We start from the raw sequence: 24887 nt of genomic DNA on the forward strand, positions 1-24887 counted from the left end.
GAGGCCTAAATGAGGTAAGCTCAAGAACAGAGAATGAGAACTGTACCTGCTACTCAAATTACTGAGGCCAAATTTCTTTGCAACATTTTGCAGCATCCTTATGGGATCGTCTTCCCCAACACCTTTTCCCTTTTTGGAAGATTTGTGTTTGCTTTTCTGCCTTTCGCTAATTGTATGAGCCTGGTTGCTTTTGTGAACCTCAAATGCTGCCTTCTGGTTATCATCCACCTGGCAATTTATTTTATTCATATGAGAATCTGAGGAGCCCTTACAGTCTTCTGGCTTTTTGTTCACGAGTATTCTTGGTTTGAAGCCATGAGTTAAGAAGTCACAAGTATCTGTATACATGAACTGTAAGAGGTATTCGAACAAGTCGGGATGGACTTTCTCCACCACAAAGAGATGGCACCCTGCAGCATCTTCATCTTTCCGGTAAACATCTGTCGGTTCTGAAGGAGTACCATCTGAAAGAAACAACTTCTGGAAGAAGTCAGAGCGCACTGCTAACACGTATTTATGAGCAGGGAAGAGTCTGTTGCCAACTTGAAATGTCACATCGTGGATGTTGTCCATTTCATCTGTTTCCCTCAGGAGCTTGCCAAATTCTTCAAAAAAGGATGATGAAGACACAACTGGAATTTCATAAAGGCTAGAAATGAAACAAAGATAATTACCACTTCGAAGAAAATACAGAAATGGATCCCAAGGTGATTCCCTTGAAAAAAAAAATGGTTTACTTAAACTTAGAAATGTTCAATTCTGGCATTTTCTAAATACAAGAATATCATCCAAAAAATGTTAAGTATTCTAGAAATCTTTAATGTTTTTCTATAATGTAAAAACAACATAACTGAAAACAGTAAAAGTAAGAAAAGTCCCCAAGTTTTTCCTTTTTTACATAACTTGTTTTGCAAGTGAAGAAGAAAAAAACAGGAACTAAGCAAATGAAATCATAGATCAAGAATATTACTCACGCAAGTGAAATCTATATACAATTATTTTCAACCATGAGTGCTGTATGCTTGTAACCACACCCTGTTCATCTACATTTCACTCTACCAAGGAAGGTGATTAATGTTTTTGCTTTGCCTTGCACTGGGGGGTTTCCCAGCTTATGATACTTTCAGTGCAAACCAAATGGTCACCTGACTTCCAGGCCCCACCCCCCTCTCTCTCCATGACACTGATTTTATCTTCTCTCTCTAATAATGTAGTTAGAACATGTTCACTGGGATTTTACCCATCATGTGACCACACCACCTCCTCTTTGTCTATTATCACATTTAAGAGTCAGAAACTTTTGTACCACCTAAGAAATATTTATAATCCATTCTTCAGAAACTGAGAACCCCAAGTCTAACTAAAGACAGACCCTACATAAGCATGTGCATTTTTCTTGAATATTTTCAAAATCAGGTTATAAACTCAGGGAAACACACACTATCCCCAGTCTAACAAGCACTCCTTTCTGAAGCCCTTATAACACACTCATTTGTTAAAGGTGTCTAGATATTGGTAACAGCTCCTCAACTTAATTTTCATCAGGAGCTACTAAAAACAGAAGAAGGTCTAATGATTATTCCTTCTAAAAATAAAACGTATTAAAGACAATTATACCTTGTTTTAGGGTCTGACTGTAGGATTGCAAAGTTGCACCCACTTGCATCTGTGCTGACACTAACAGCTCTATGGGCAAAAGGAAGTTTCTCAAGTCGAATTCTTTCATACACACTATTTGTATCAGAGACACAAGACACATCTGATGAGGAATGATGTAGGTTTGGTAAAATGTCTGCTAAAAAGAAAATAAATGAACTATCATTAATCAAGGCTGCAATGAAATTATTAAAAAGGCTTAGGAGTAACTGGAATAAAAAATGATTTAAAAAATATAAAAGTACATATGAAGTCCTTCTGAAGAATTGAGAAGCTCTCCACCTTCAACACAGATTAGATGCTGCATACTTATTACACATACAGAGGATTTTCAGCATTAGCCACAATTTCTTCTCCCAACATCTTCCACACTGCAGCCAAAGTCACCTTTCACTCTGGTAGCTCTATCCATATTAGCTTAGTATGAACCTAAGTGTCACCACAAGTTACTCCCTTTCTCTTGTAGGCACTGAGAAAATACTGGAATGACCACACAGTGCCACTGTGACTCAGTGGTCACCAACACAGGACAATCAAGAGTCAGTAGGACAGAAATGCCTCAATAGTTCAATCTAGCAAGGAAATCATACCTTAGAGAAATGACTACACTAGTCACATTCAGTCTACAAAAGCAAAGCATTACAATGTTTCCATGTAGACATGGCACCTACAAAGAAATTATTCTGGCTGCAGCAAAAAAAAAAAAAGGTTTAAATCGGAGAATATACATAAAGACTCTATTACTTTAATTCCACACACAGAAACTATAAAAGGTGTTATATTGGGACTGTAGCAATCAATTAGGAGAGGGGAAAGGAATAATTGAAAAAGACATTTAAGATAGGAGTAGCACAATTTGGTAACTGTTAGATGCACAGGAAGGGGCATGGGGTGAAAACCCTGGAGCAGCTGGGAGCATGAGGCCATGGATTCTATGACACACTAAAAGAGTGATGTAAATCTACAGACTCACAAATCTCCTTCAAAGCAGACCTGTGCTCTGGTTACACTTTCAAATGTAGTCTATTTCAGACTCCTCCATTTTACTGTGCCTCCTCTAGCACTGTTATTCCCACTTGTACACTCACAAGAAACCCACATGCACATTGTACTAGTTATCTACCTCAGGGAACTTTAAATAAAAGGTGTGCCTGCACTCAGGAAGCTATGAGTGTCTGGGAACAGGGGCCTCGTCTCCCATGTTTTTATATCATTAAAACTCTGCCCTGTATCTAGCACATGGTCAATGCACCTCGCATATTTACAGCCCTGAGGCATCTATAAAGAAACAAAACAACAAATCAATATTATGTAAAACTCCTTTTACATTTAATAATTTGTGAAGAGTATGTAACTCTCAGAGTAATCATCAATGTTCATAAGATATATTATAAGGGGCTGGAGAGATGGCTGAGCGGTTAAGAGCACTGACTGCTCTTCCAGAGGTCCTGAGTTCAATTCCCAGCAACCACATAATGGCTCATAGTCACCTTGAATGAGATCTGGTGCCTTTTTCTGGCATGTAGCCAGAAGACTGTATACGTAATAAATAAATTTTAAAAAAAAGATATATTGTAAACACATAACAACTAATTCATTGGCTCAAGAGCAATGAAGGACCACGACGTGCCAGGGGAAACATTAAATACTAGCAACAGAGAGGGTTACTCATGCCTTGTGCCAGGAGAGACCTTCTATCTATAGGAGATAGACACTGGACTAACCACAAAGGCAAATCCACAAGCGTAGGGGTAACCCTAGCAGTACCATCACATCAAAGGTTGACTAGAGTACGGAAGTACAATCATACAAACTGACCTTTTTTTTCAGAAGTTTTTCTTTTGTCTTCAAACCATTTCCCTTTAAATCCTTCCCCATCCTGTGTGACAAACAGAATTTCATTTCTATTTAAAGCAATGTCAGAGATTGACACCTGGCGTGGATAGGCCCATCGGCACTGCTTCAGAGAACTGCTAAGTGATCTCCAGCAAAACACCTACAATGAAATCAAACCACAACACAATATAAAGCAACACAACATCAGAACAAGCAAAATCTGAATTTAAAATCAGCGCTGTCAAAATAAAAGCCTTAACCCATGTGTTTTGACAATTATTCTTCCACAGAAAAGAGATGCAGGAAAAACACACTGCACATAAAATAAATAAACAAATCTTTTAAAAGAAGAAAACAAAGAAAGAGAGAGATACTACAAAAATCAAGATGATGTTGAAGAACTACACTTCAGGAACTTTCCTTTCAGGAAAGTAGATGAAACAGCATGAAGTATTAAATGTGATTCCATGGCACTCCCTTGAAGGAGAAGCTGTTTTCCATATGACTTGCTTAGGGCAAACAGTCCTGCTAGAGTATTATAGTATTAGAGCCAACACTCCAACTCACTCTTAAGGATAAAAAGAAGATATACTTAATTGCATAGCTAAAACAAAGTCTTAGATAAAGAAGTGATCCCAGTTTAGTGGCTCCTAGCAGTCCTGGGAATAGGTTAGGAAGTACTGCTAAGGTAAGAAGGATGTAAGGGGACAGTGCTGGGCTGTCCTGCGCAACCTCATCTACAGATGCAGCACCTGTGTCTGGTCATATGTCACCTTCTAAGTTTGAAACTGCTGATAGAAAAGGAGGTGCTGTTGACTTGTTTTAAGACAGGAGCCTATTATACAGCCCAGGCTAGCCTGAACACTGGCTTCATTGGCCTGTGTACTGGGATTAAAGAGTGTTCCACCATATCCAGTTGAAACTGATGATTTCTAAAAGTCTTGAGTCCTCATAATCAACTTTTGAAAACAGTGCTGCAACTTGTGCCTGTATACCCACCAGTAGGTGGAGCTTTGCAATTCCATCTTGTGTCTGTTTATCTTTGAGGGGCGGGGTTGAAACAGGGTTTTCTAAGCAGCCCAAGCTATACTGCATCTTCCTATGCAGCCAGCATGGGCTAGCACACAACCTCCCTGCCTCAGCCTCCAGTGTGCTAGGACTACAGGAAAGCACCACTGTGCCTGTCTAAAGTCTGTGGTGTTTCAGGAGGAGGAAAGGGGCACTCTGTGGTTTTGACAAATATGCCCAGACGTGATTCTTCAATTTTTAAATTTTGAAGCTTCATATCACTATTTAAAACTCACAAATATCATATCCTGTCATTATTTTTATAAGTTAACTGTTTTCTTAACCCACATGTGATTTTATCAGTATTACTAACTTTATAATACTATTCAAAATTTAAAATATCTGTAATTTATAATATAATTAAGAGCCTGTATTAAGCATGTCTTTAAATATATAATTAAAAAATATATTTTAGGTACACCTGGTGAAATGGGTTACCAGTTAAAAATGCTGCTGCCCAGCCTGATGACTTGAGTTCGATACTCTGGGCTAACATAGTATAAAGAGGGGAGTTCCCACAACTTGTCCTCTGGCCTCCATAGAAATGTACTACAGCATGTGCTCACACACACAAATAACTTAAAAATTAAAAACACGTAAACCAGCAATTCTATTAGAGAAATGCATTGGTACATTTGTACAGGAATGAAAATTACCATTAAAAGGTAAGACCTAGAAGCACATTATTTATACATGTAAAAGAATAAAGGGCTTTATAATCTCTGCACACATAGATAATACATACATTTATATAAAACTGTAATTGCCCAAATGTGTAATACATTGCCTGTTTACTATTATAAAAATGATTATGACATTATCTTCTTCCTACAACTTTCAACTCTGTTTACGGATATTCAGTTTACATACCAAATAATTCAAACTACTTATTTTCAGAACAGCAAATGAGTCTTTAAGCTGCCGTTCAGCAACACTATTGTGCACTATTGGGTTACAGACAGTCCTGTGTGTCTCTGGAACCCAAGTTCTATACTAGGATGTCAAAGAAGAGAAGGAGCATCAGTAACAACCATCAAAACCTAGGCACTACACTCCACTTTATCACATCTAAACAAATCACACTACTAGTCCTTAACCTAAATATATACTCACCCTTCCAGCTGCATCCATAGCAAGAATGCATATTTTCTGACCCCCATTTTCTGTCAAATGTTCAGGATCAACCTTGTATTCCATACAACCTCCAGACACAAGAACCTTTTTCAAATTTAGCTGTCTGAGTGAAAACAAAAATCATAAATTGCATTCTATAAGCACACATGCTTCATGTTAACAACCTGAAGAAGTCCCCATCTCATCATCATATCATGCACAAGCAAGAACATGTTCTCTATGTTTCCAAGTTATATTTTTCCAGGAATAAGCTATAGTTGTGCAAAAAATTATTTCCACGCTTGTATTCCCTACTCTAATAAATACGATAGAATGAAACACTGCTCAAATATGGCTCATATATATCAGTCTGAAAAAAAAAGATTTTCTACAACAGGCGACTACTTTGGAAGGACCTAAAACAATATACTACTGTCAAATCAGATGTGGGTTAATCAACTACTAAAGACTGAAATGTATTAGAAACTCAAATTACTTCCCAATTATTTTTTTAAATACCTGCTCTCTGTATCACTCTAAACAAAATCATAGGTGTAATACTATGAGAACATGTATAAGTAAAAGGCAGAGAGCTACAATTGGCATGTGCACCTATGCCTAAATTTGATTCTATAGTCTCTGGTATGTCAAGTAACAGCTAGTTTACTACAGGTTGCTATGGCATGCTAAACACAACAGGTTACACTGCAAAAAGATAAGCAGCACACCACTTAGCTGTAAAGAGTGAGCCTGGATAGTGTTTATGGTAAACAATTGTTTTTAATAAATAGTATATAAGATATTAAAGTCTACAGATGACACAGCGACCATGTTATAAACCAAGAATGAAGCTTAGTCTCATTTTGTGTATCAGGTACAATAAAAAGAAAACTAAACTTTGTGGGATATATCTTATATTAAATATGATTCAAAAATATTATTTTATAATTTGCAAACAAAATGTTTATATATCCATTGTATCCCTGTCACAAAAACAAAAAAAGTCATCAAAGAAAACCTTGCCTAATTTTCCTTCCATTCTGTCTTCTCACAAAGCACAGCATGAACCTAGGAGTCAGTAAACAGCTGGAGAGCTGAATTCTTATAGCTTACAATGACAGGCTTCCTTTCCAGAAATATACATACTTAGTTGCCATCTTCTTGCATTGATAGTCTGCAAGTAAGTAAATATCTCCCCTTGTGGTAACACAGACGGTGGCGCCATCACTTGCAGCTACCAAAGACACAGCAATATCCTTATGATGAAGGGCAGAGACTTGACGAGGGGTAGTGACACACTTTTCTCCATTGGGATCCAGTAAGTGACCTAAAAATTTACACAAATAAGCAAACTATAAGTTATCTACCGTAAGATTACACTGTAGCTTTTAGATATTGCCGTGAAAGACTTCTTACCCAGCTGTCCACCATTAAGTCCAAATGTGTAAACGGCTTCTCGAGTCCACAGCACTGTATGAAACCTGCCGGCTGCTACTCCAATGACAGTCTTTCCCTTCAGGTACTTTGCCTGTATCTTTAAAAATGACAAGCAAGACAGCAGCTGATTACATATCTCTAAGATACAGCACACCAGGTAGTAAACAACCTCCTCACAACCTCTGTCATCTAACTGCTCACACATCTCCCCACTCACACCAAGACCCAGATCCTCAGAACATACTGATGCAGCAGCCACTTTCAGTCATCGGTCTTAACAAGCCAAACTAGCATTGTATAAAACCCAAATCATCACAATTTTAGCAATAGTAAAAATATACAAAATAATCATTCTTTTTAAAAAAAATGGATTTTTAAATCTTCTCTATGCCGGGCGTTGGAGGCGCACGCCTTTAATCCCAGCACTTGGGAGGCAGAGGCAGGTGGATCTCTGTGAGTTCGAGGCCAGCCTGGTCTACAAGAGCTAGTTCCAGGACAGCTCCAAAGCCACAGAGAAACCCTGTCTCGAAAAACAAAAAAAAAACCAAAAAAAAAAAACAAAAAACAAACAAATCTTCTCTATCCAGGGTCTCACAATGGTGACACACCTGACATTTTTGCACATTTTCTCCCATGAAGGGCTATCTTCTGCATACATGCACTCTACTCACTTGCTAGCAATCATTAATACCACCATCCCACTCCTCTTGAAACTGTCTTCAAATACTGCCAGGTAACCCCTGGCAAATCAAAGCTTCCCCATCAACCAAGGATTCCAAGGTGCCCATACGATGATGATAAAATAAGGAGTGCAATCTACTTGCTGTTCCTACCAGACATCCACAAGACTAAATACCCACAAGCTGACAATAAGTTGAGGAATACAGATCTTTTTGAAAGTATCCTACTAGAGGCTACATCCTGGGGTAATACTGCTGATCCTTTAGCAATCCAGAAAAGAGAAAGGGAAGATTTATACACTTGATTAAAACTGCCAATTTAATAATAATTTTAGATACAAAGGATTAAAGGAAAAGGGAATCTAACATATAAGAAATATAAATGGTAAAGTGATGCACTGAAAGTATCTGTCATGGATGATGAGTCTAACAAAACATCAAATTAGAGTGCTGCTCCTAGTCCATGTGTCTAAGTTTGGGGACAGGCACCTTTTGATGGCGGCATGTGCTGATGGGAGTGGGAGAACTGTGGCCTTTGACCCACATACCCTCTTGTCAGCAGACATGACACGTGAGTACAGGCACATTTAATAAAGCAAAGGCCTTTTTTAGTGCTTCGCTTGTGCAGGTATATTTATATTGGTAGATTTCTTTTTAAGGAAAACAAGTTTCAAACTAAAAACTCTGGGACTGAGAGTAAATTGAAGTAGCAAAATTGTGTCTAGCTTGCAAGAATCTTGAATGCAATCCCTAGCACCAAAAAGGGAAAAACAAAAATGAAAAATCAAAGCACACTCATCTCTGATTTTAAATACTTTAAAGTTAAATCTGTGGGCTCCTGAGATGGCTAGGGGGATAAGAACTCATATTGCTCTTGCAGAGAACCTGAGTTCAGTTCCTAGGACCATGTTGGACAGTCTACAACCACCCGTAACTCCAGCTCCAGGGGACTCTTCCCACATCCAGAAGGCACCTGTCCTCAGGTGCACATTTACACAGAGACATACACACAATTACAAGTAATTTTTTATAATCTTTAAAGTTAACTCTCTGGTAATTTAGTAGGTAATCTCCCAAGTGCATAACCTCTCCAATGCTTTTATTTTTAACTTCAAATGAATGCTAGTTTGCCCTGTAGTTTCCTTATGGAAAATGAAAATGTAGGTAGCACAGGAAACACTGAGTGAGTGAGGTCCTGAGCTAATGTGCATTGCTGATATGGACACAGCCATGAGGAGGGCTCTGATTCCTCAGCTGCGAGGAAGTGGCAAAGCCTCACCTGGACGAGGCTCATGAGCAAAGGCAGAGCTTTCTTCAGGAGCTTTATGAGTGTTTATGAACAACTGGCCTGGGTAGGCAAAGACGAGCAACTGCAGCTTCCTCTCCTCCTAGATGTTTACAGCCTGAGACTGTATGCAGAGGCCTCCTCCAAAACCAGAAGTCACTCCTGCTGCCTGCTCCTAATATACATGGTGAGGCTCCAGGGTGCTGGTGGCAGCAGGTAACCATCCATCAAAGTAAGCACACTACCACTTGATCCCAGCTTTCCTATACCTGTGTCTGCCCTTTCTTCATGTTCTTACTACTACTAGTCAGAATTCCAGGACCCACACCACATAGGTCACATCAGAAAACTATGGATCACATTATTGAAGATGAAGTTAACTAATTAGATACAGTTACTCTGTTACATTTGTTACCTATATAAACTTTATAGCAAATCAACACCTTATTGGTTAAAAACAGCTTACCTGTCTGGGTACATTACAGCTGGAAGGTGGGGGAATAATTCCTAGTTGGTGAAAAATGTTGAGACCAAATGTATAAACACATCCATCTTCAGTTAACACAACAGTGTGATCCTTGGCAGCTGCTACTTGGGAACAATTGTGACCAATCAATCCTTCCACAAGCCTGGGAACCTAGGAAAAGGAGTTAATTTGATTATGATATACTAGTCTATAGTAAAAATGCACACAGACTCTGTGACATTACATCCAAAATGGTTTTACTAAAAGACTGCCCATTCCAAAGGCAAAGTCTACATCATATCAAAGGGTAGGTAAACTAATGAAATTATATGGTTTATGAGCAAAACAGATATAGAACCAATAGGGAACTTCAATCAAATAATTCAAGTGAGTTTCAAAACATTTTTTTGTTTTGTTTTTTGTTTTCTTGAGACAGGGTTTCTCCATATTGCTTTGGAGCCTGTACTGAAACTTGCTCTGTAGGCCAGGCTGGCCTCAAACTCACAGAGATCTGCCTGCCTCTGCCTCCCAAGTGCTGGGATTAAAGGGGCATGTCACCAATGACCAGACGAGTTTTAAAACATTTTTAAGAGCCAGGTGTTGGTGGCCCACACCTTTAATCCCAGCACTCGGGAGGCAGAGGCAGGCGGATGTCTCTGAGTTCGAGACCAGCCTGGTCTACAAGAGCTAGTTCCAGGACAGCCTCCAAAGCCACAGAGAAACCCTGTCTCAAAAAAAAAAAAAAAAACAGAAAAAAAAAATTAGGAACTGTTTATTGAGCTTTCTCTCTCTCTCTCTCTCTCTCTCTCTCTCTCTCTCTCTCTCTCTCTCTCTCTCTCTGTGTGTGTGTGTGTGTGTGTGTGTGTGTGTGTGTGCGCATCACATGGCACATGTGTGTGTGTGTGTGTGTGTGTGTGCGCATCACATGGCACATGTATGGAAAACTTGTGGGATCTCCTCCTGTGAATCTGCAGATCAATCAACATGTCAACCTTGCAGTACCTGCTTAGCTAACCTGTTTGGGTCTCCAGTGACTTTTAAATCCTTTCTGTATTCCAAATGCAAATTTAGTGGCATGAATAAAAAGGAGCCTGTGGTGGTTTGAAAGAAAATGGTCCCCAAAGAGAGTGGCAATATTAGGAGGTATGGCCTCATTGTAGTAGGTGTATTCCCGCTGGAGGATTATGCCATTGTGGAGGCAGACTTTGAGGACTCATATATGCTCAAATCACACCCAGTTAGTCAGTTTACTTCCTGTTGTCCGCATATCAACATATAGCAGCTCCTTCTCCAGCTTCATGTCTGCCTGCACACTGCCATGCTCCCCACCATAATGATAATAGACTAACTCTCTGAAACTGTAAGCTGCCACCTCAATTAAATATTTTCCATTGTAAGAATTGCCTTGCATAGCAAAAGAAACCCCAACTAAGACAAAGCCCTTCACTATTTTTAGGAAGTAAGGGAAAGAAAATAACTTCCCTTCAAGGAATAACACCACCCTATTTCTTTAAAGTTACTCATCCTGGACTCAAAGCTCACATCAGCCACTTACTAGCTATTTGATTTCAATCAAATTTTAACTTTTTTTTTTTTTTTTTTTTTTTTTGGTTTTTCGAGACAGGGTTTCTCTGTATTGTTTTGGAGGCTGTCCTAGAACTCGCTTTGTAGACCAGGCTGGCCTCGAACTCACAGAGATCCGACTGCCTCTGCCTCCCGAGTGCTGGGATTAAAGGCGTGCACCACCAACGCCCGACTCAAATTTTAACTTTTTCTTTTTCTCATTTTCCTTATCTGATAACTAAGCAATCAAAACATGACTACTTTCTTAGTGTTACTGAAATGCACAAAATGCTGACAGAGTGCTCGTAGCTGACATACTGTGAGGCTCACTAAAAGTAACAACAGTACGCCAAATACTCAAGAAGTGGAAGCTATTGATGTTGTAGCTTTCTTTCCTTTCATAGATTGTGTAAAAAAAAAAAATCAGCCTTTTCCTGGTATATAATAAACTAGGCTTCTTAAAACTAACATTCTAATACTATAAAGAAAACATTGTTCACATTTTTAGATTATGAATATTTTAAGGAAATAAAAACTTGTACTTCTTCAGAGAAAGGGTTTTACTATTACTCTGACCTTTAATTCAACTCTATAATTTATATACATATACATACATATATTTACACATATATTATAAATAACACATATTTTCTGACTCAGTTTTTGCTGTATGCCAAATATTTCTGAGATACTTTCACTTTTATTTAAGTCTTTAATTTCAGACTTCCTAAAACTATTATTAATTTTGAAAATTATTTTTATTTACAATTAGGGTAAAAAAATTAACTGATGTTTCCAATTCAACATGGCCTTATGAATGTCTACTATGCAATGATTCAATTACCAGGCATGTCTGTTCATCTCCATGGCCTAACCGTCCACCACGACCATGCCCACAGGTGTAAACCTGCCCTTTCTGGGACAGAAACACTGAATGAAATTTGCAAAGCACCACCTAAGGAAAAAAACAGAATTATGTTATTAAAACTCTCTGAAAAAAAATTTATTTCATTTCTTTAAGTGGAATATTATTAATTGTATAAGTTAGATAATGAGTCCAGGGGTATTCACTATACTAGTCTGTTTAATATATGTATGTATATATGTATGTATGTATGTATGCCTCATTTTAAATTATACCTATAAACACTCACATGGGAGGGGAACAAAGGAAGCAATTAAGTGGGAGATTAACAATAGAATGTAAGCTTTCAGTCTTCAATGACAAAAAATAATTGTCCTTTTGTTTCTAGTTTAATGAGGTGTCAAACAGCGAGAGTACAAAAATGGAGAATAAGATTTATCAAACAGAATCTGTTATTAGCAAAAATAGTAGAAACATCAAAAAGGTATTTTTAGAAAGATTTGATAATGCACAGCTGGAGACACACTGTGTCCTTTTTGATCTCTCTCTTTTTTTGTTATTAGACCTTCAAAAGAGTAAAAATGTGAAAAACCCAAACTATCAAATACAGTAACACTTTGTTTTGTCTCTCAAAGTACACAGAAGATTTCTCAAAATACCTGCTTGATGTAAATCCCACTCCTAGAGAACAGGTCCACCAGCTCCGGGTGATGCTTGCTATTCTGGCTTCCGTGACCCAGAGTAAAGTTTGTGTTATCACCCCAAGTATAGACTTCTGTGGGATCTGAAATAAATATTAAGATTTCATACTGTCATAGTTTATGTGAATGACAATTTAGCCTAATTATAGATGCACAGTAATCATCAGTTTACCTGAAACATGACTCAATAGAAACTAATTTAGCTGCAATTTAGAAGGCTTGCAATGTTCTATAAATATGACTCTATTAACACAGTATGTAATTCTAGGAAATTCTAAAACTCAGAAAATGCAAATCAGAGTGAAAGCACGAATCTGATGTGAAAAATCACAGCATTTGGCCCTCACTGAGAGCTGACAAATAACTCCCAGCTGAGTGAATCATCATTAGCCATGTCAACGTTGTTTCTAAGAAAATCTAAGGATAAGATTTATAACTGTACCTGTTCTTATAAAAGTATCACTGTTACTATGTGTTACTATACAAACATTAACATTTTTCCTTTTTAGGGGAATTGAGGGATTGAGATGGAATTTCCAGAGTGCAAGATGACTTCTGAATTCATTACATAAAAGAACACGGCTGTGACCTCCTCACCCTGACACCACCTCCCAAGTGCTGGGGATTACAGTTGCGAATTAACACACCTAAGACTAACATTAACTTTCACAGTTCACTCTCAATACACAAAATCACAATGACTAGAGAAAGAGTCTTTTAATTTAATTAAATCAGAGGACAATTTATGATAAGCCTTCAGTTTTATTCTGGAAGACTGAAAATATTCTACAATGAAATTTTGATCGTCATGAGCAATGTAGTGCAAAGCAGTGTCCTCACTCAGCTTAGATAAAAACTGTGCAACACCCCCACTTAATTCTCTTCTTCTTTCCTGTAAATTCATATTTCCAAAACCAAAAGGGCAAAGAAACTAGAAGATGTGACACTAATATGTGCAAGTGGTACTTGGAGATGGTTCAGAGGGCAAAAGTGCTTGCCACAGAAGTGTGAGGACCTAAGTTTAAATCCTTAGGACCCATATAGAAGCCAGGCATGGACTGAGCATCTGTAATCCCAGCACTCCAACAAAGAAATGGGCAAAAACAATAACATCCCAGAAGCTTGGAGAACAGCGAATCTGGCAGATGCTGTGCATCTCAAACAAGGTGAAAGACAAGAACCAATACCCAGGGCCAGCCTCTGACCTCTACATGTGCACTTTGTCACATAAGCAAGTCCACATTCACACACAAATGCAGACACACATCCACAATGTATGTACACACGAAGACACTTACAAAAAAAACTAGTTATTTTCTTTAAGTCTTAAAACGTGTGGGTAAAATAGTTACTTTTTTTTTTCAGTTACTTTGGGTGCTGATGTTATCTTCTGGATGCACATTAAGTCTTTAAAATAATAACAATTATAAACTGCCAATCCTTTGGATTATGCTTTAACTCTTTTGTTTGTTTGGGGTTTTTTTTGTTTTGTTTTGTTTTGTTTTGTTTGGTTTGGTTTGGTTTGGTTGTTCGAGACAGGGTTTCTCTGTATTGTTTTGGAGGCTGTCAGTCCAGCCTGGCCTCGAACTCACAGAGATCCGCCTGCTTCTGCCTCCAGAGTGCTGGGATTAAAGGCATGTGCCACCAATGAACAGCTGTGCTTTAACTCTTAAAGGTACAATTTTAAAAAGACAAAACAAGATGCTATAAGTACAAAAAATAAAAACAACAGATGTGAGAGTAAAAGTTCTTTGTAGATATTCAAACAAATAAAACCACAATATTTTAACCAGCATAAATACTGTGTGGAGATATTCTTACCAGTGTTCTTAAACACAACGTGATTTGGCCTGTCCTTCATTAGAAGATCCAAAGGTGACAATCCTTCTTTATCTTGTACATACAAGCTAACACCATGCTAGGAAAAAAAAGTACTTATTATCAATTTACTCTAAACCAGTAACTTATCAGAATCAAATGATCAACACCATACACATATTTAAAAGAGAAAAATAACCATGTAATAATTATCTCTCACATCAAAATACATTTTTCACTGATATACAAAAGAACTAAAAATCAAATGCTCAATTATTGGCAGAACAAGAAAAGAAATAACATTTTAAAATTTTGGTTTGGGTGTGTGTGTGTGTGCATGCGTACTGGTATCCACTGATGCCAAAGTGGACATCTGATCCTCTAGAGCTGGAATTACAGTGAACCACCCAATGTGGGTGCTGAAAATGAACTCCAGTCCCCTAAAGAGCAGCCAGCACTCTTAACTGCTGAGTCATTTCTTCAGTCCCAAAGCAAACTTTTAAATGAAAGTGGAGTACATTAGACAGTTTTTCAAGGTAAAACTTCTCCACTGTGGGATGCCTCCCATTAGTGGCACCAATTAGTGGGAGGCAGAAGACCATTTGACAGGTAGGGCCAAGTGGATACTGTTCACAAAGCAATGATACCAATGAGTTTGAAATCTCCAAAATCATAAACCAAACTAAAATTTCCTCATCAAAAGGTAATTTACTTCAAGCATTTTGTTTCATTAACATCTAAAACAAAATAGATCTGATTGCCTAGAAGTACCAGTATCTACATAAGGGTAGTTAAGCATGTTTGCAGGCACACTCACTTTTTACAGTCAGATTTCGTGTCTATAAACATCAGGATTGCAAAGATTTCACAGCAATGGCAGTGGCAGTCAGGGTTTGTCTCTTATAATGTCATCATCAGTGCCCCATCTCTTTCACCTCACCTATCCTATCTTATAAGAAAGGCAATCTTAGAGGCAAAATACTCCAAACTATAAGTATGACAAATGAGAACTTGGTAACTCAGGTTCATATAGTTAACTTTGTATGTATTCCCACTAGACCTTACTAATCACATATGTCATCACAGTCTAAAACAGCCTCTCAACAGAATGCAAGACTCTGGACAATTGTTCTCTGGAGCTCCCTCATGGACTTCCATGCTTCCTAATGTATTTATCTTGAGTGATAACGGTACATATGTGGTTATAGTGTTTTGTTGTCAATGAGTAACACTTGAAGTACTATGGTGTAGAGCAGAGAACTGACATGAAGCCCCTCAATGAAGGACTGACTAGTCCCTCAGCCCTTTCCACTGAAAGGAGAACTGCAAGGCCAAAGGAAAGGACATGCTGAGCAGCTATCTTACAACCTGAGGATACTGAACAGTTTTGGAAGAACATTTTTTTTTTTTTGGTTTTACGAGACAGAAGGTTTCTCTGTATTGTTTTGGAGGCTGTCGGTCCAGCCTGGCCTCGAACTCACAGAGATCCGCCTGCCTCTGCCTCCCGAGTGCTGGGATTAAAGGCATGCGCCACCAACGCCCGGCTTTGGAAGAACATTTTGGTAGAAATGTTTTATCACTGAAACTTTACTCACTGTTCGTTATCTATCAGTGGTCAATAAGGCTCTAATGGTAAACAGTCAAGCTAAACTAGGCAGCCAAAGCATACCCATACTACCATGAAAATCTAATGCAAGAAAAGTCCAAAATTCAGGCCAAATCACAACTGTTTCAAATTAAAGCCCTAAATGCTTAGCACACATGCTTAGCAACCTTTCAGACATAAGAGAACCAAAGAATCCTCAAAAGCTCAACGAAATTAGCAACAATCCAATATCCCAGCCAAGGTTTCAGAGGGGGTAACTCTGGAGCCAACTGATGCTTTAAGTCTTCAGCTTTCCCTACATGAGAGAAAAGGGATCAGTGATACACCTTATAGAAGTGGACAGAAGCCGGGGTCTCCACTCTGCCCATGCACCAAAACAGCTCTCTAAGCCTCTGGGGTAAAGGGATAAGCAGGGCTCTAGAGGTGGAAACCTGAGTCTTGAGAAGGCTAGGGAGTATTCTGCCCATAAGCTACCTCTCTACACCGAACCTCTTTGGTATTAGGTGCTGTCCAACTCATAAATCATTCTTTGTTCAAATAAATTCTGTTCAAGGTGTCTTCTGCCACTAATATGCAGTGCACATAACATAAAATTGCACAATAGCTCATTGTATGTTGGGAGCTTTGATGTATATTTGAAATTTTACATAAAACATACAAGTAAATAAGATCTATAGGATTTTACATCTAAAGATGAGTTATAACAGTATCAAATACATATAAACCTCTCTTAGAAAATGCAACATGAAATAGATTAAGAAAATAGCATGCCTAAACTCCAGCCAGGGAAGCAGATCAGTGCCTTGCTCTGCCACCATCAGTGAAGCTTCCTCCTGCAGCAGATGGGAACAAATGCAGAGACCCACTGCTAGACATTACGCAGAGAGTGAGAGATCTTGGAACACTCAGCCCTAAATGGAATATCTCCATCAAATCCCTCCCCTCAGGGCTCAGGGAACCCTGTGGAAGAAGAGGTGAAAAGAATGTAAGAGCCAGAGAAGATAGAGGACACCAAGGAACCATGACCTTCTAGACAACAGGACTAGCATACATCTGAATTCACAGCCACTGAGGCAGCATGCACTGGGGCTGCAACACTCAACACCAGATGGGGTCCAGAGCCAAAAGGAGAAGCAGATCCATGCCCCCACGCCTAACCCAGAAGCTATCTCCAATTGACAACCACCTGCAAATTTAGTTTTCTCCAAGGCAGTCTGACGAGGGAAAGAAACTACTCCTAAGTGCAGGCTATACGTTCAGCAGATGGTCAAAAGAAAATAAACTTAATGGCAACACTGGAGATTCTTTGTCTTATAATGTCGTATCTGTTATAGCTGAACATTTTTTTTAATTTTACCTACTTTTTCCTTTTTATTTATTTTATATTTTTTCTATCTTTTTTTCTCTACAGGCCCTTTATGTATATATTATGGATTACAGTTTAGCAATTTTTTATGGGATTCCTGAGTGAGGGAAGCAGTAGGTCTCTGTTTCTTGTGCCTTTTCTTGGGCTCTTTTCCTTCTATTTGTTTTGTCCAACTGCAATGTGTTAGTTTTTGTTTTATCTTATTATGCTTTGTTTTATTATTATCCCAGAAAAGCCTGTTTTTCTTTCTTCCTTTCTTCCTTCTTTTTTGGTATTTTTTCAAGACAGGGCCATACTGTATAGCTCTGGCTATCCTAGAACTCACAATGTAGACCAGGGAGAACTCACAGAAATCTGCCTAGGTGCCTGTCTCCCAAGTGCTGGTAATAAAGGCATACACCCTGGATTAAAGGTGTGTCTTGTTTATTTTCCAATGAGAGACAGAAAGGAAGTGGGCCTGGATGGAAGTGGAGATAGAGGAGGAAGGAAGAAGAGAAAAATATGTATATAGAGAGTGTATTTTCAATAAAAGGAAAAAGAAAAAAGAAAAGCACATGCCTAAATAAGTTTTAAATAAAATGACTCTTACCTTCAATAGAGACCAAGTGCAATCAATGTGTCCATAAAAAATGCTCCTGTGCAATGCTGTCCAGCCTGACTCCTTGTCTTTCACCAGCAAGTCCACTCCTTTCTCAATAAGCCAGTCTAACACTCCTTTCTTCCCACAGGAGGAGACCAGGTGCAGGGCATTCCTGCCAAAGGCATCCTTGACAGTTGCAGCATTGTGACAGTGACTGGAGAGGAAGGCCTTGATCTGGTTCTCACTCCCCTTTGTTACCACAGAAAGCACATCCAAAGCATGCTTCAGGGATCGGCATTTTGATGTACAGTCAGGGGTGGCAGAATCCATCATAATTGCTTTTATATTGCTTATTCCTTCAGAACAGTCACTGAAGTAAATTTTAAAAATGAAAAAGATAGGACCCAAAGATACTATTCAGAAGAATTACCGAGAAGATATGACTCTTTGGGGTTATTTAAATAGTCACAAGAATTATATAAAACTATATATCTATGTATAATCTTTTGGCACTTAAATCAAAAAAGTTATAAATAGTTCTACAAAGCTCATATCAAATACAAGTTCTTCATTAAAAAAGAAATCCTAGTTTATAAATTATTCCTGGAGTCAAGCACCAAGGGGGGGGGAGTGAGGAGGGGAACTCCCCCTCCACACCGTCTGAGCCTTTCAAATATCCATAATTGCGAGGGTGACCTGTAAGAAAACAAAGTAAAAGCAAAATTACAAATCTAACTCTCTTGAAGTACTTTACAATATAAATAACTCCACATCTAAATGCCTTTCATTCATTAAAAAAAAAAGCTATTAACTTTCCACATTGGTCTCTTTCATTGACTCCTATATTTTTAAATTCTATAAGCTACATCCCCAAAAGCTATTAACGCTTTCAATCTATTATCTTCACGACAATGTCTTCCAAAAGGTCACCAACAAAAACTACATCATAACCTTTACCAAAACAACCAACACTTCACCCGCTACTCCATTTTACTTCATGGTAGACAATGTGTCTTCTCACCTGAATGTCATTGGAGGAAATAATGAAACTAAGAGCATCAGAAAAACTGAAAAGCTATCTGGAAAAAATAATTTTTGACACTTTATACCTATATTAATATAAACTCTACATGACTCACAAAGACAAAAAAAAATGAGGCCATTAAAACATACGAAGGAATTCATTTACAATCACCATGCACAGAAAACATGATGTTAAATCTCAAAGTATAAGATGAAGATGAGATTCAATACAACTAGTAAAGTTATATAAAATGTTAAAGACAAAAACGGGAAAATCTACCTTCCCTAATACATAGTATGTAAACCTTTCCATTATAGTGTGAAAACCTTTACTTGCTATCTATTTTATGGGAACAAAACAAAACAAAACAAAACAAAAAGACAGGCATGAGTGCCCTGTGTGTAGAGGGGAAACCAGTACATTAGATACAAATATGGAAGAGTCTAGATATGTTATTTCCATACCTACCTGAAACCACAAAGTCAGAACTGGCTTTCTTTTGTTTTTGTTTTTTTTGTTTTTTTTTTTTTGTTTTTTTTTGGTTTTTCGAGACAGGGTTTCTCTGTGGCTTTGGAGGCTGTCCTGGAACTCACTCTGTAGACCAGGCTGGTCTCGAACTCACAGAGATCCGCCTGCCTCTGCCTCCCGAGTGCTGGGATTAAAGGCGTGCGCCACCAACGCCCGGCCAGAACTGGCTTTCTGATACTGACTATTCCGATTAGTCACCTTTTAGAAATGAAAGCAATGAACTACTTGAATTCTAATTCCAACTCCAGGTCTGTTTCTGCAAACCTATATAGTTTTTAACTGAACACACTCCCACAAAAACAAAACAAAAAAAGAAAAAAAACACCACCTACTTCAAGAATCTTAGTTTGAAACTAAAAGAATAAAAGTCTTTGACATTTAACTGTCACCAAGAAAAGGAAGCAATACCTTGTGTAATTTAAAATGTTAAAACTAAAAGCACAATATATAGCAAAATAGTCAACTCATTAATTTTGTTCTTTTAAACTCTAAAACCCACACCATACTTGCGTGTTCCACATAAGGATGGGTTAGATGTTAGAAAGCCTTTTGTGCTTGCAGTGGACATTTCACCAAATCCTAAAATGGCTTGGGTGATGGGCCAATAAAAAAAGTAAGGGTTAAGTACTTTGGAAATCAGAAACAAACATGGCAAGCTATACTGGTTTGAATGGGAATGGCCCACATGTTCATATTTTTTAATAATTGGTCTCCAGTTGGCGGAACCATTTGGGGAAAGCTTAGGAGGTGTGGCCTCAGGAAAGACATGTTACTGGGGACCAGCTTAAAGGTTCAAAAGACTCTAGTCACTCCCACCGTCTCTCTCTGCCTCCTACTTGCAGATAAAGATGTGAGCTCTCAGCTATTCTTCCCACCATAATAGACTCTAACCCTCTGAAACCATCGCCTCAAATAAACCTTTTCTCTTACAAGCTGAATTGGTCATGGTGTCTTATCACAGCCGTAAAAAAGAAACTAAGACAGCAGCCTAAACAAATGAACAAATGAATACAAATCAAACCTTGTCTTATACATAGCATATGAAACACTAACGAGAAACTGAGCTGACAAAGCACACCTAGCTAGCTTAACTACTGGCGATGGTTCAATCCCAATGACTGTCCCACCACAAAGACTTCAGCTAGTCAAAATTGAATCCTGAACAATGAATGGTTCACTGGGCTTATATTCATCAGTAATTAAGAGTATAATTATATTTTTAACTAATCTAATCACCTACTCCCCTAATATATCCCAAACAAAAGAAAGCAGAAAAACAAGCAAACAAACAAAAAAAAGTCTCACATGTTAAAAACAGCGTTAACTAACAGTAATCAACAATCTTACCCTTCTAAACCTTGTGAACTACAACAACCAATCTGACAAGATATGTTCACTGTTGTAATAGTGGCACAGATGTTATGGTGTAAACACTTTCTGTTTGGACTTAAGGCTTGTATCTGGCACCACTAATGGGGCCAATTAATGGTTGGGTAGGTCATAGGCCCTAGCAGAGAACCTATGGCTATTATTCTGTTAAGTGAGAATAACATTTAACTGGCTTCTAAGGACTTCTCATTATATCCATAGATCAGTGCCTCTCTCAGCCTTCATCACAGAAGCCCCTTTTAGCAATAGATAGTGATTAATACAGAGATCCACAGCTGGTCAGCATGCAGCATAGAAGTCTGGGGCAGAGAGGTAATCATGAAGCTTCCCTAGCTGAGAAGCTACTAACAATTGATGGCTGATAGGAGAAAGTCAGTTTCATCAGGGGTGTTGCTCCTGAGAGGCTACCCAAGCTCCAATAGATGGCCTTACACCCATGCACATACAGGCAGCATTAAGTTGTCTAAGTGGGTTTGTTTGGGTTTTTTAAGATATTAAAGTGGAAAGGAACAGTGATAGGAAGGACAGGGAAGGAATGGGGGGGGGGGGGTGCAAAATGGAGAGTAGGTTTAATCAAAAGACCCTATATGCATGTAAGAAATTCTCAAACAAGAAAAAAAATACCCTTGGAAACACAGGTAGAGTTTCAGATGGGCACAGGTATTTGTGGTGGTATGAATGATAATGTCCCCAAATGATCCAATGTTTAATGCTTGGTCCCCACTTAAATGAACAGTTTGGAAAAGATTGGGGGGGTGTGGTTATGTTGGGATAGGTGTGGTCTTGTTAGAAGTATGTCATCAGGGGTGGGCTTTGAAGTTTCAAAAGCCCACACTAGTTCCAGTCTCAGTGTCTCTGTCTCTCTGCCTCAATTCTGAGGATCAAATGTGAGCTCTCAACTACTGCTACAGAGCCAAGCCTGCATACCCGCTGCCAATGCTCCCTGTCAAAATATCAAGGACTGACCCTGAAACTGTAAGCATGCCAATAACAATTCAACAATTCACTTTGGTCATGGTGTTTCTACAGAACAGTAACTAAGACTGTATAACTAACCACACAACGCTCAGATTCTGAATTCAGAATACCCATGCTAGTTAAGGTAAATACATAACTACCTAAGGACCCTGAACACATCACTTAATTTCTCTAAGTTTCAATATTTTCACTTATAAAAAGGAGATTTAAAAGTATCTCTTGACCTGTTCTAAGATATCTTGGTAAATAAGTTAGAAAACATCAGTACTATATTGGGACCCTTTCTTTTTGAAATACTTTTCATCCAAATCTTTAAAAGGCTACTTCTCAGTGTTTATAAAATAATACCTGCCATCTTTTGAACTTTCATATGGACATGTACATACAGAGCTTTACCTAAAGTAACTTAAGTCTCATTTCAACCCTATTAGTGACTATAAATATGACTACCTTCACCTTACTATGAGGAAACAAGTAGACTACCTAAAAAATCATACAGAGAGGAGTGCCCTGGATACCACTTGTCAATCAACTGGCTCTCTGACAACAGTTAGGAATGTCAATAGGATATAATACTGTGTAGTCAAGGAAAACTGTCCTTGGGGTTGCTACACCTAGAACCATAGACAAGTGACTTGAGGTCCCTATTCCTCCATTTCTTCCTTTGTGAACTACTGACAATGATCTCCCTTGGAGATGTATACCTTGCTGACATGTGTCCTTACAGTGCAGGAGGGAAGTCTGTTATACTTCTTCCTAATCTTCACAACCAGTAAACAGGGCTGTTTTTACTGAGCTCTTTAACACCAAAACACCTCCCCTGTACACTTGTATATTTATTAATTTAAATGCTACAAGCTGCAGACTACAAGTCATAATCAAAGAGAAGTTTTTATAAGCCTAAACACATTTTTAAAAATAAGCACAATGGTTACGACATTAAATAATGCAGCTCTATTAATACTGTAATCTATGTCATTCTCAAATATTCTCTGTATAAAAGACCTAGAAACTCAGCTTAGGTCAGTATCTATCTCGGTTTTTCATAAAGGAAATTGCCCAAAATTTAGGGAGCAGCAAGTGCATCTGGATGTGGCAAAGCAGTAGTCCCCTGTCATAAGAAACTAGTTTATGTAAATGAAGTAACAAGTCATACCGACATCCTTTAGTATGTATACTCACTCAGTCTAGAATTTTATACTCCAGAAGCATCTTGAAAGTTAAAAAGGAAGTGAAATCAACACACAAAAATTAGCATACTGAAAGTCCTTCAAAAAAGTTTTATTAAAAGTGAAAGCCAACATAGACAACTTTTTTCTTCAAGCTGCGATACGACTAAAGTTTTGCAAGAACTTTTTTAGAAAACACGTTTTTTAAAAAAGTTCTGTCCCCATGCACCATGAAGTAGATCTCTAAAACAATAGAAAACAAATCAAAATAATTCAACAAAGAAGTGAGGAAGTGACTAAAATGCCTGCGAATTTGCTTTAGGGAGGTAGTCACACTATTTTAAAAAATAATAATCCGTTAAAGCACGGCCACCCTTTTTAGTATGTCTGACGAACTTCTTCAAATATCCTACTTCGAGGTAAAAGGAAACAGGTGCTACTCAACACTTGCACCTTGAAAATCAGCCCCTCTGGCTAACACAACTCAAGTTTTCCGACTCCGTTAGAACCTCAGACAACCGAGTCAAACCATGGTGTGGCTTGGCCATTTCCCCTCTGAACTAACAACCTGATAGCGACGCACCAAAGGCCTCTTTACCCTATCTCTGCAGAACAGACACAGTCCCTCTCCACCCAGCCGTAAACCTTCCAGCCGGACTTGCTTCTGCATATTCAGCAAGGCCGGCCGGAGTTCAAACTTTGTAAACTCCACTAAGGGTTGAAGGGACAAGGGAACCTCTAGGAAGTGACGCCAGACAACTCTCGGAACTAGAAATGCAACGTCGCTGGAGGGCGTGTCCGGCAGCCGGGCGACGTAGCACTTGGAGGGACCAGGCCATTCATTAGCTGGAGGGGGCGGCGGGGCCGCGCTCCCAGGCCACCCGCCCGTGCCACGCGGCGGCGCGAAGCTCGAAGCCACCCCCTCCGCGAGTCCCCTCCCCGGGCCCTGCTCCCCCGCCGGGCTGGCAGGACGCCGTCGCCTCCTCCCTCACCAGTCGCTAGATGAAGGTGCGCCGGGGGTCTCCGCTGGGAAAGCGCGCGGCCGCGCAGGGACTCATCTTCAGTGAAGGCGACAGGGGACAACGAAGGGAGCCAGGGACCGGGCTAACCGAGTCGGCTCCGGAGGCGGCTGCAGCGACAGCCACGAATGCCGGCGCCGGGACGGGGTTCGGGGACCTGGGCTAGAGCGGGCGGGACTCGGGAATAAGGCAGGCGCTGATTGGCTGGAGTTCGTGTATACCCCACAGTGATTGGTCGGGGCCTGCCCACAAGGCCTAGCGTGGCAGCACCTCCGCTGTGGCCTTACCCTACAGTCCCAGAGCAACTTGACCCTGCCGGCCTTGGAGCTGTAGACACTGGCTGCCGCCTTGCACCCAGAACCAGCAGTGTCCCTCTTGGTGCCAGATGTCATCCTAGTAGACTCGGAAGGGAGGATGAAGCCGAGATGGAGAAAACAAGGAGCTGGCTGGATGCCCAAGCACCCATCACCACTCGGTGAAAGCATAGGCATCTTAGCAAAGTTGCCTCCCGCACCCCTAGCAGTGGGGTGACTGAAAAACCAGACGTGTCCTCTCCCCAGGAGTCAGCCCTGCCGCTCTGGGAGCCCCACTCCCTTTGTCAGAAAGCACTATAGCTTTTTCAGATCCCCACTGTGCGACCAGCTGCTGACTTAGGTCACATCCTTCTTCACTCGGTACCCGAGGCCAGGCTTGCAATAGGTTTTCTCCCTGTAACTCTAAATCTAAAGGCCATTTTAAAA

General features: G+C 39.4%; 1 protein-coding gene across 3 annotated transcripts in view; it reads right to left on the reverse strand.

Annotated features, from left to right (window-relative positions):
• Ibtk (inhibitor of Bruton tyrosine kinase) overlaps positions 1-24319 on the reverse strand; it is a 63280-nt gene extending 38961 nt beyond the window's left edge. Inside the window, exons 1-12 of one of the 3 annotated variants that reach the window (XM_040739653.1) lie at positions 24121-24319; positions 18050-18736; positions 14492-14588; positions 12629-12753; positions 11949-12059; positions 9542-9712; positions 7090-7207; positions 6820-7000; positions 5674-5797; positions 3475-3652; positions 1618-1792; positions 47-649 (exon numbers count right to left, since the gene is read on the reverse strand). In XM_040739653.1, the coding sequence (XP_040595587.1) occupies positions 47-649; positions 1618-1792; positions 3475-3652; positions 5674-5797; positions 6820-7000; positions 7090-7207; positions 9542-9712; positions 11949-12059; positions 12629-12753; positions 14492-14588; positions 18050-18373 (2207 nt within the window). In that variant the 5' untranslated portion in view covers positions 18374-18736; positions 24121-24319. Of the gene's footprint in view, positions 1-46; positions 650-1617; positions 1796-3474; positions 3653-5673; positions 5798-6819; positions 7001-7089; positions 7208-9541; positions 9713-11948; positions 12060-12628; positions 12754-14491; positions 14589-18049; positions 18737-24120 lie in introns of those variants that run through there. The other 2 variants (XM_040739652.1, XM_040739654.1) reach the window with 2 other exon arrangements.
• Positions 24320-24887: the final 568 nt, after the last annotated feature.

The sequence above is a fragment of the Mesocricetus auratus genome, unplaced genomic scaffold (assembly GCF_017639785.1).
Source record: "Mesocricetus auratus isolate SY011 unplaced genomic scaffold, BCM_Maur_2.0 Super-Scaffold_100691, whole genome shotgun sequence".
In the NCBI taxonomy this organism is placed as follows: Eukaryota; Metazoa; Chordata; class Mammalia; order Rodentia; family Cricetidae; genus Mesocricetus; species Mesocricetus auratus.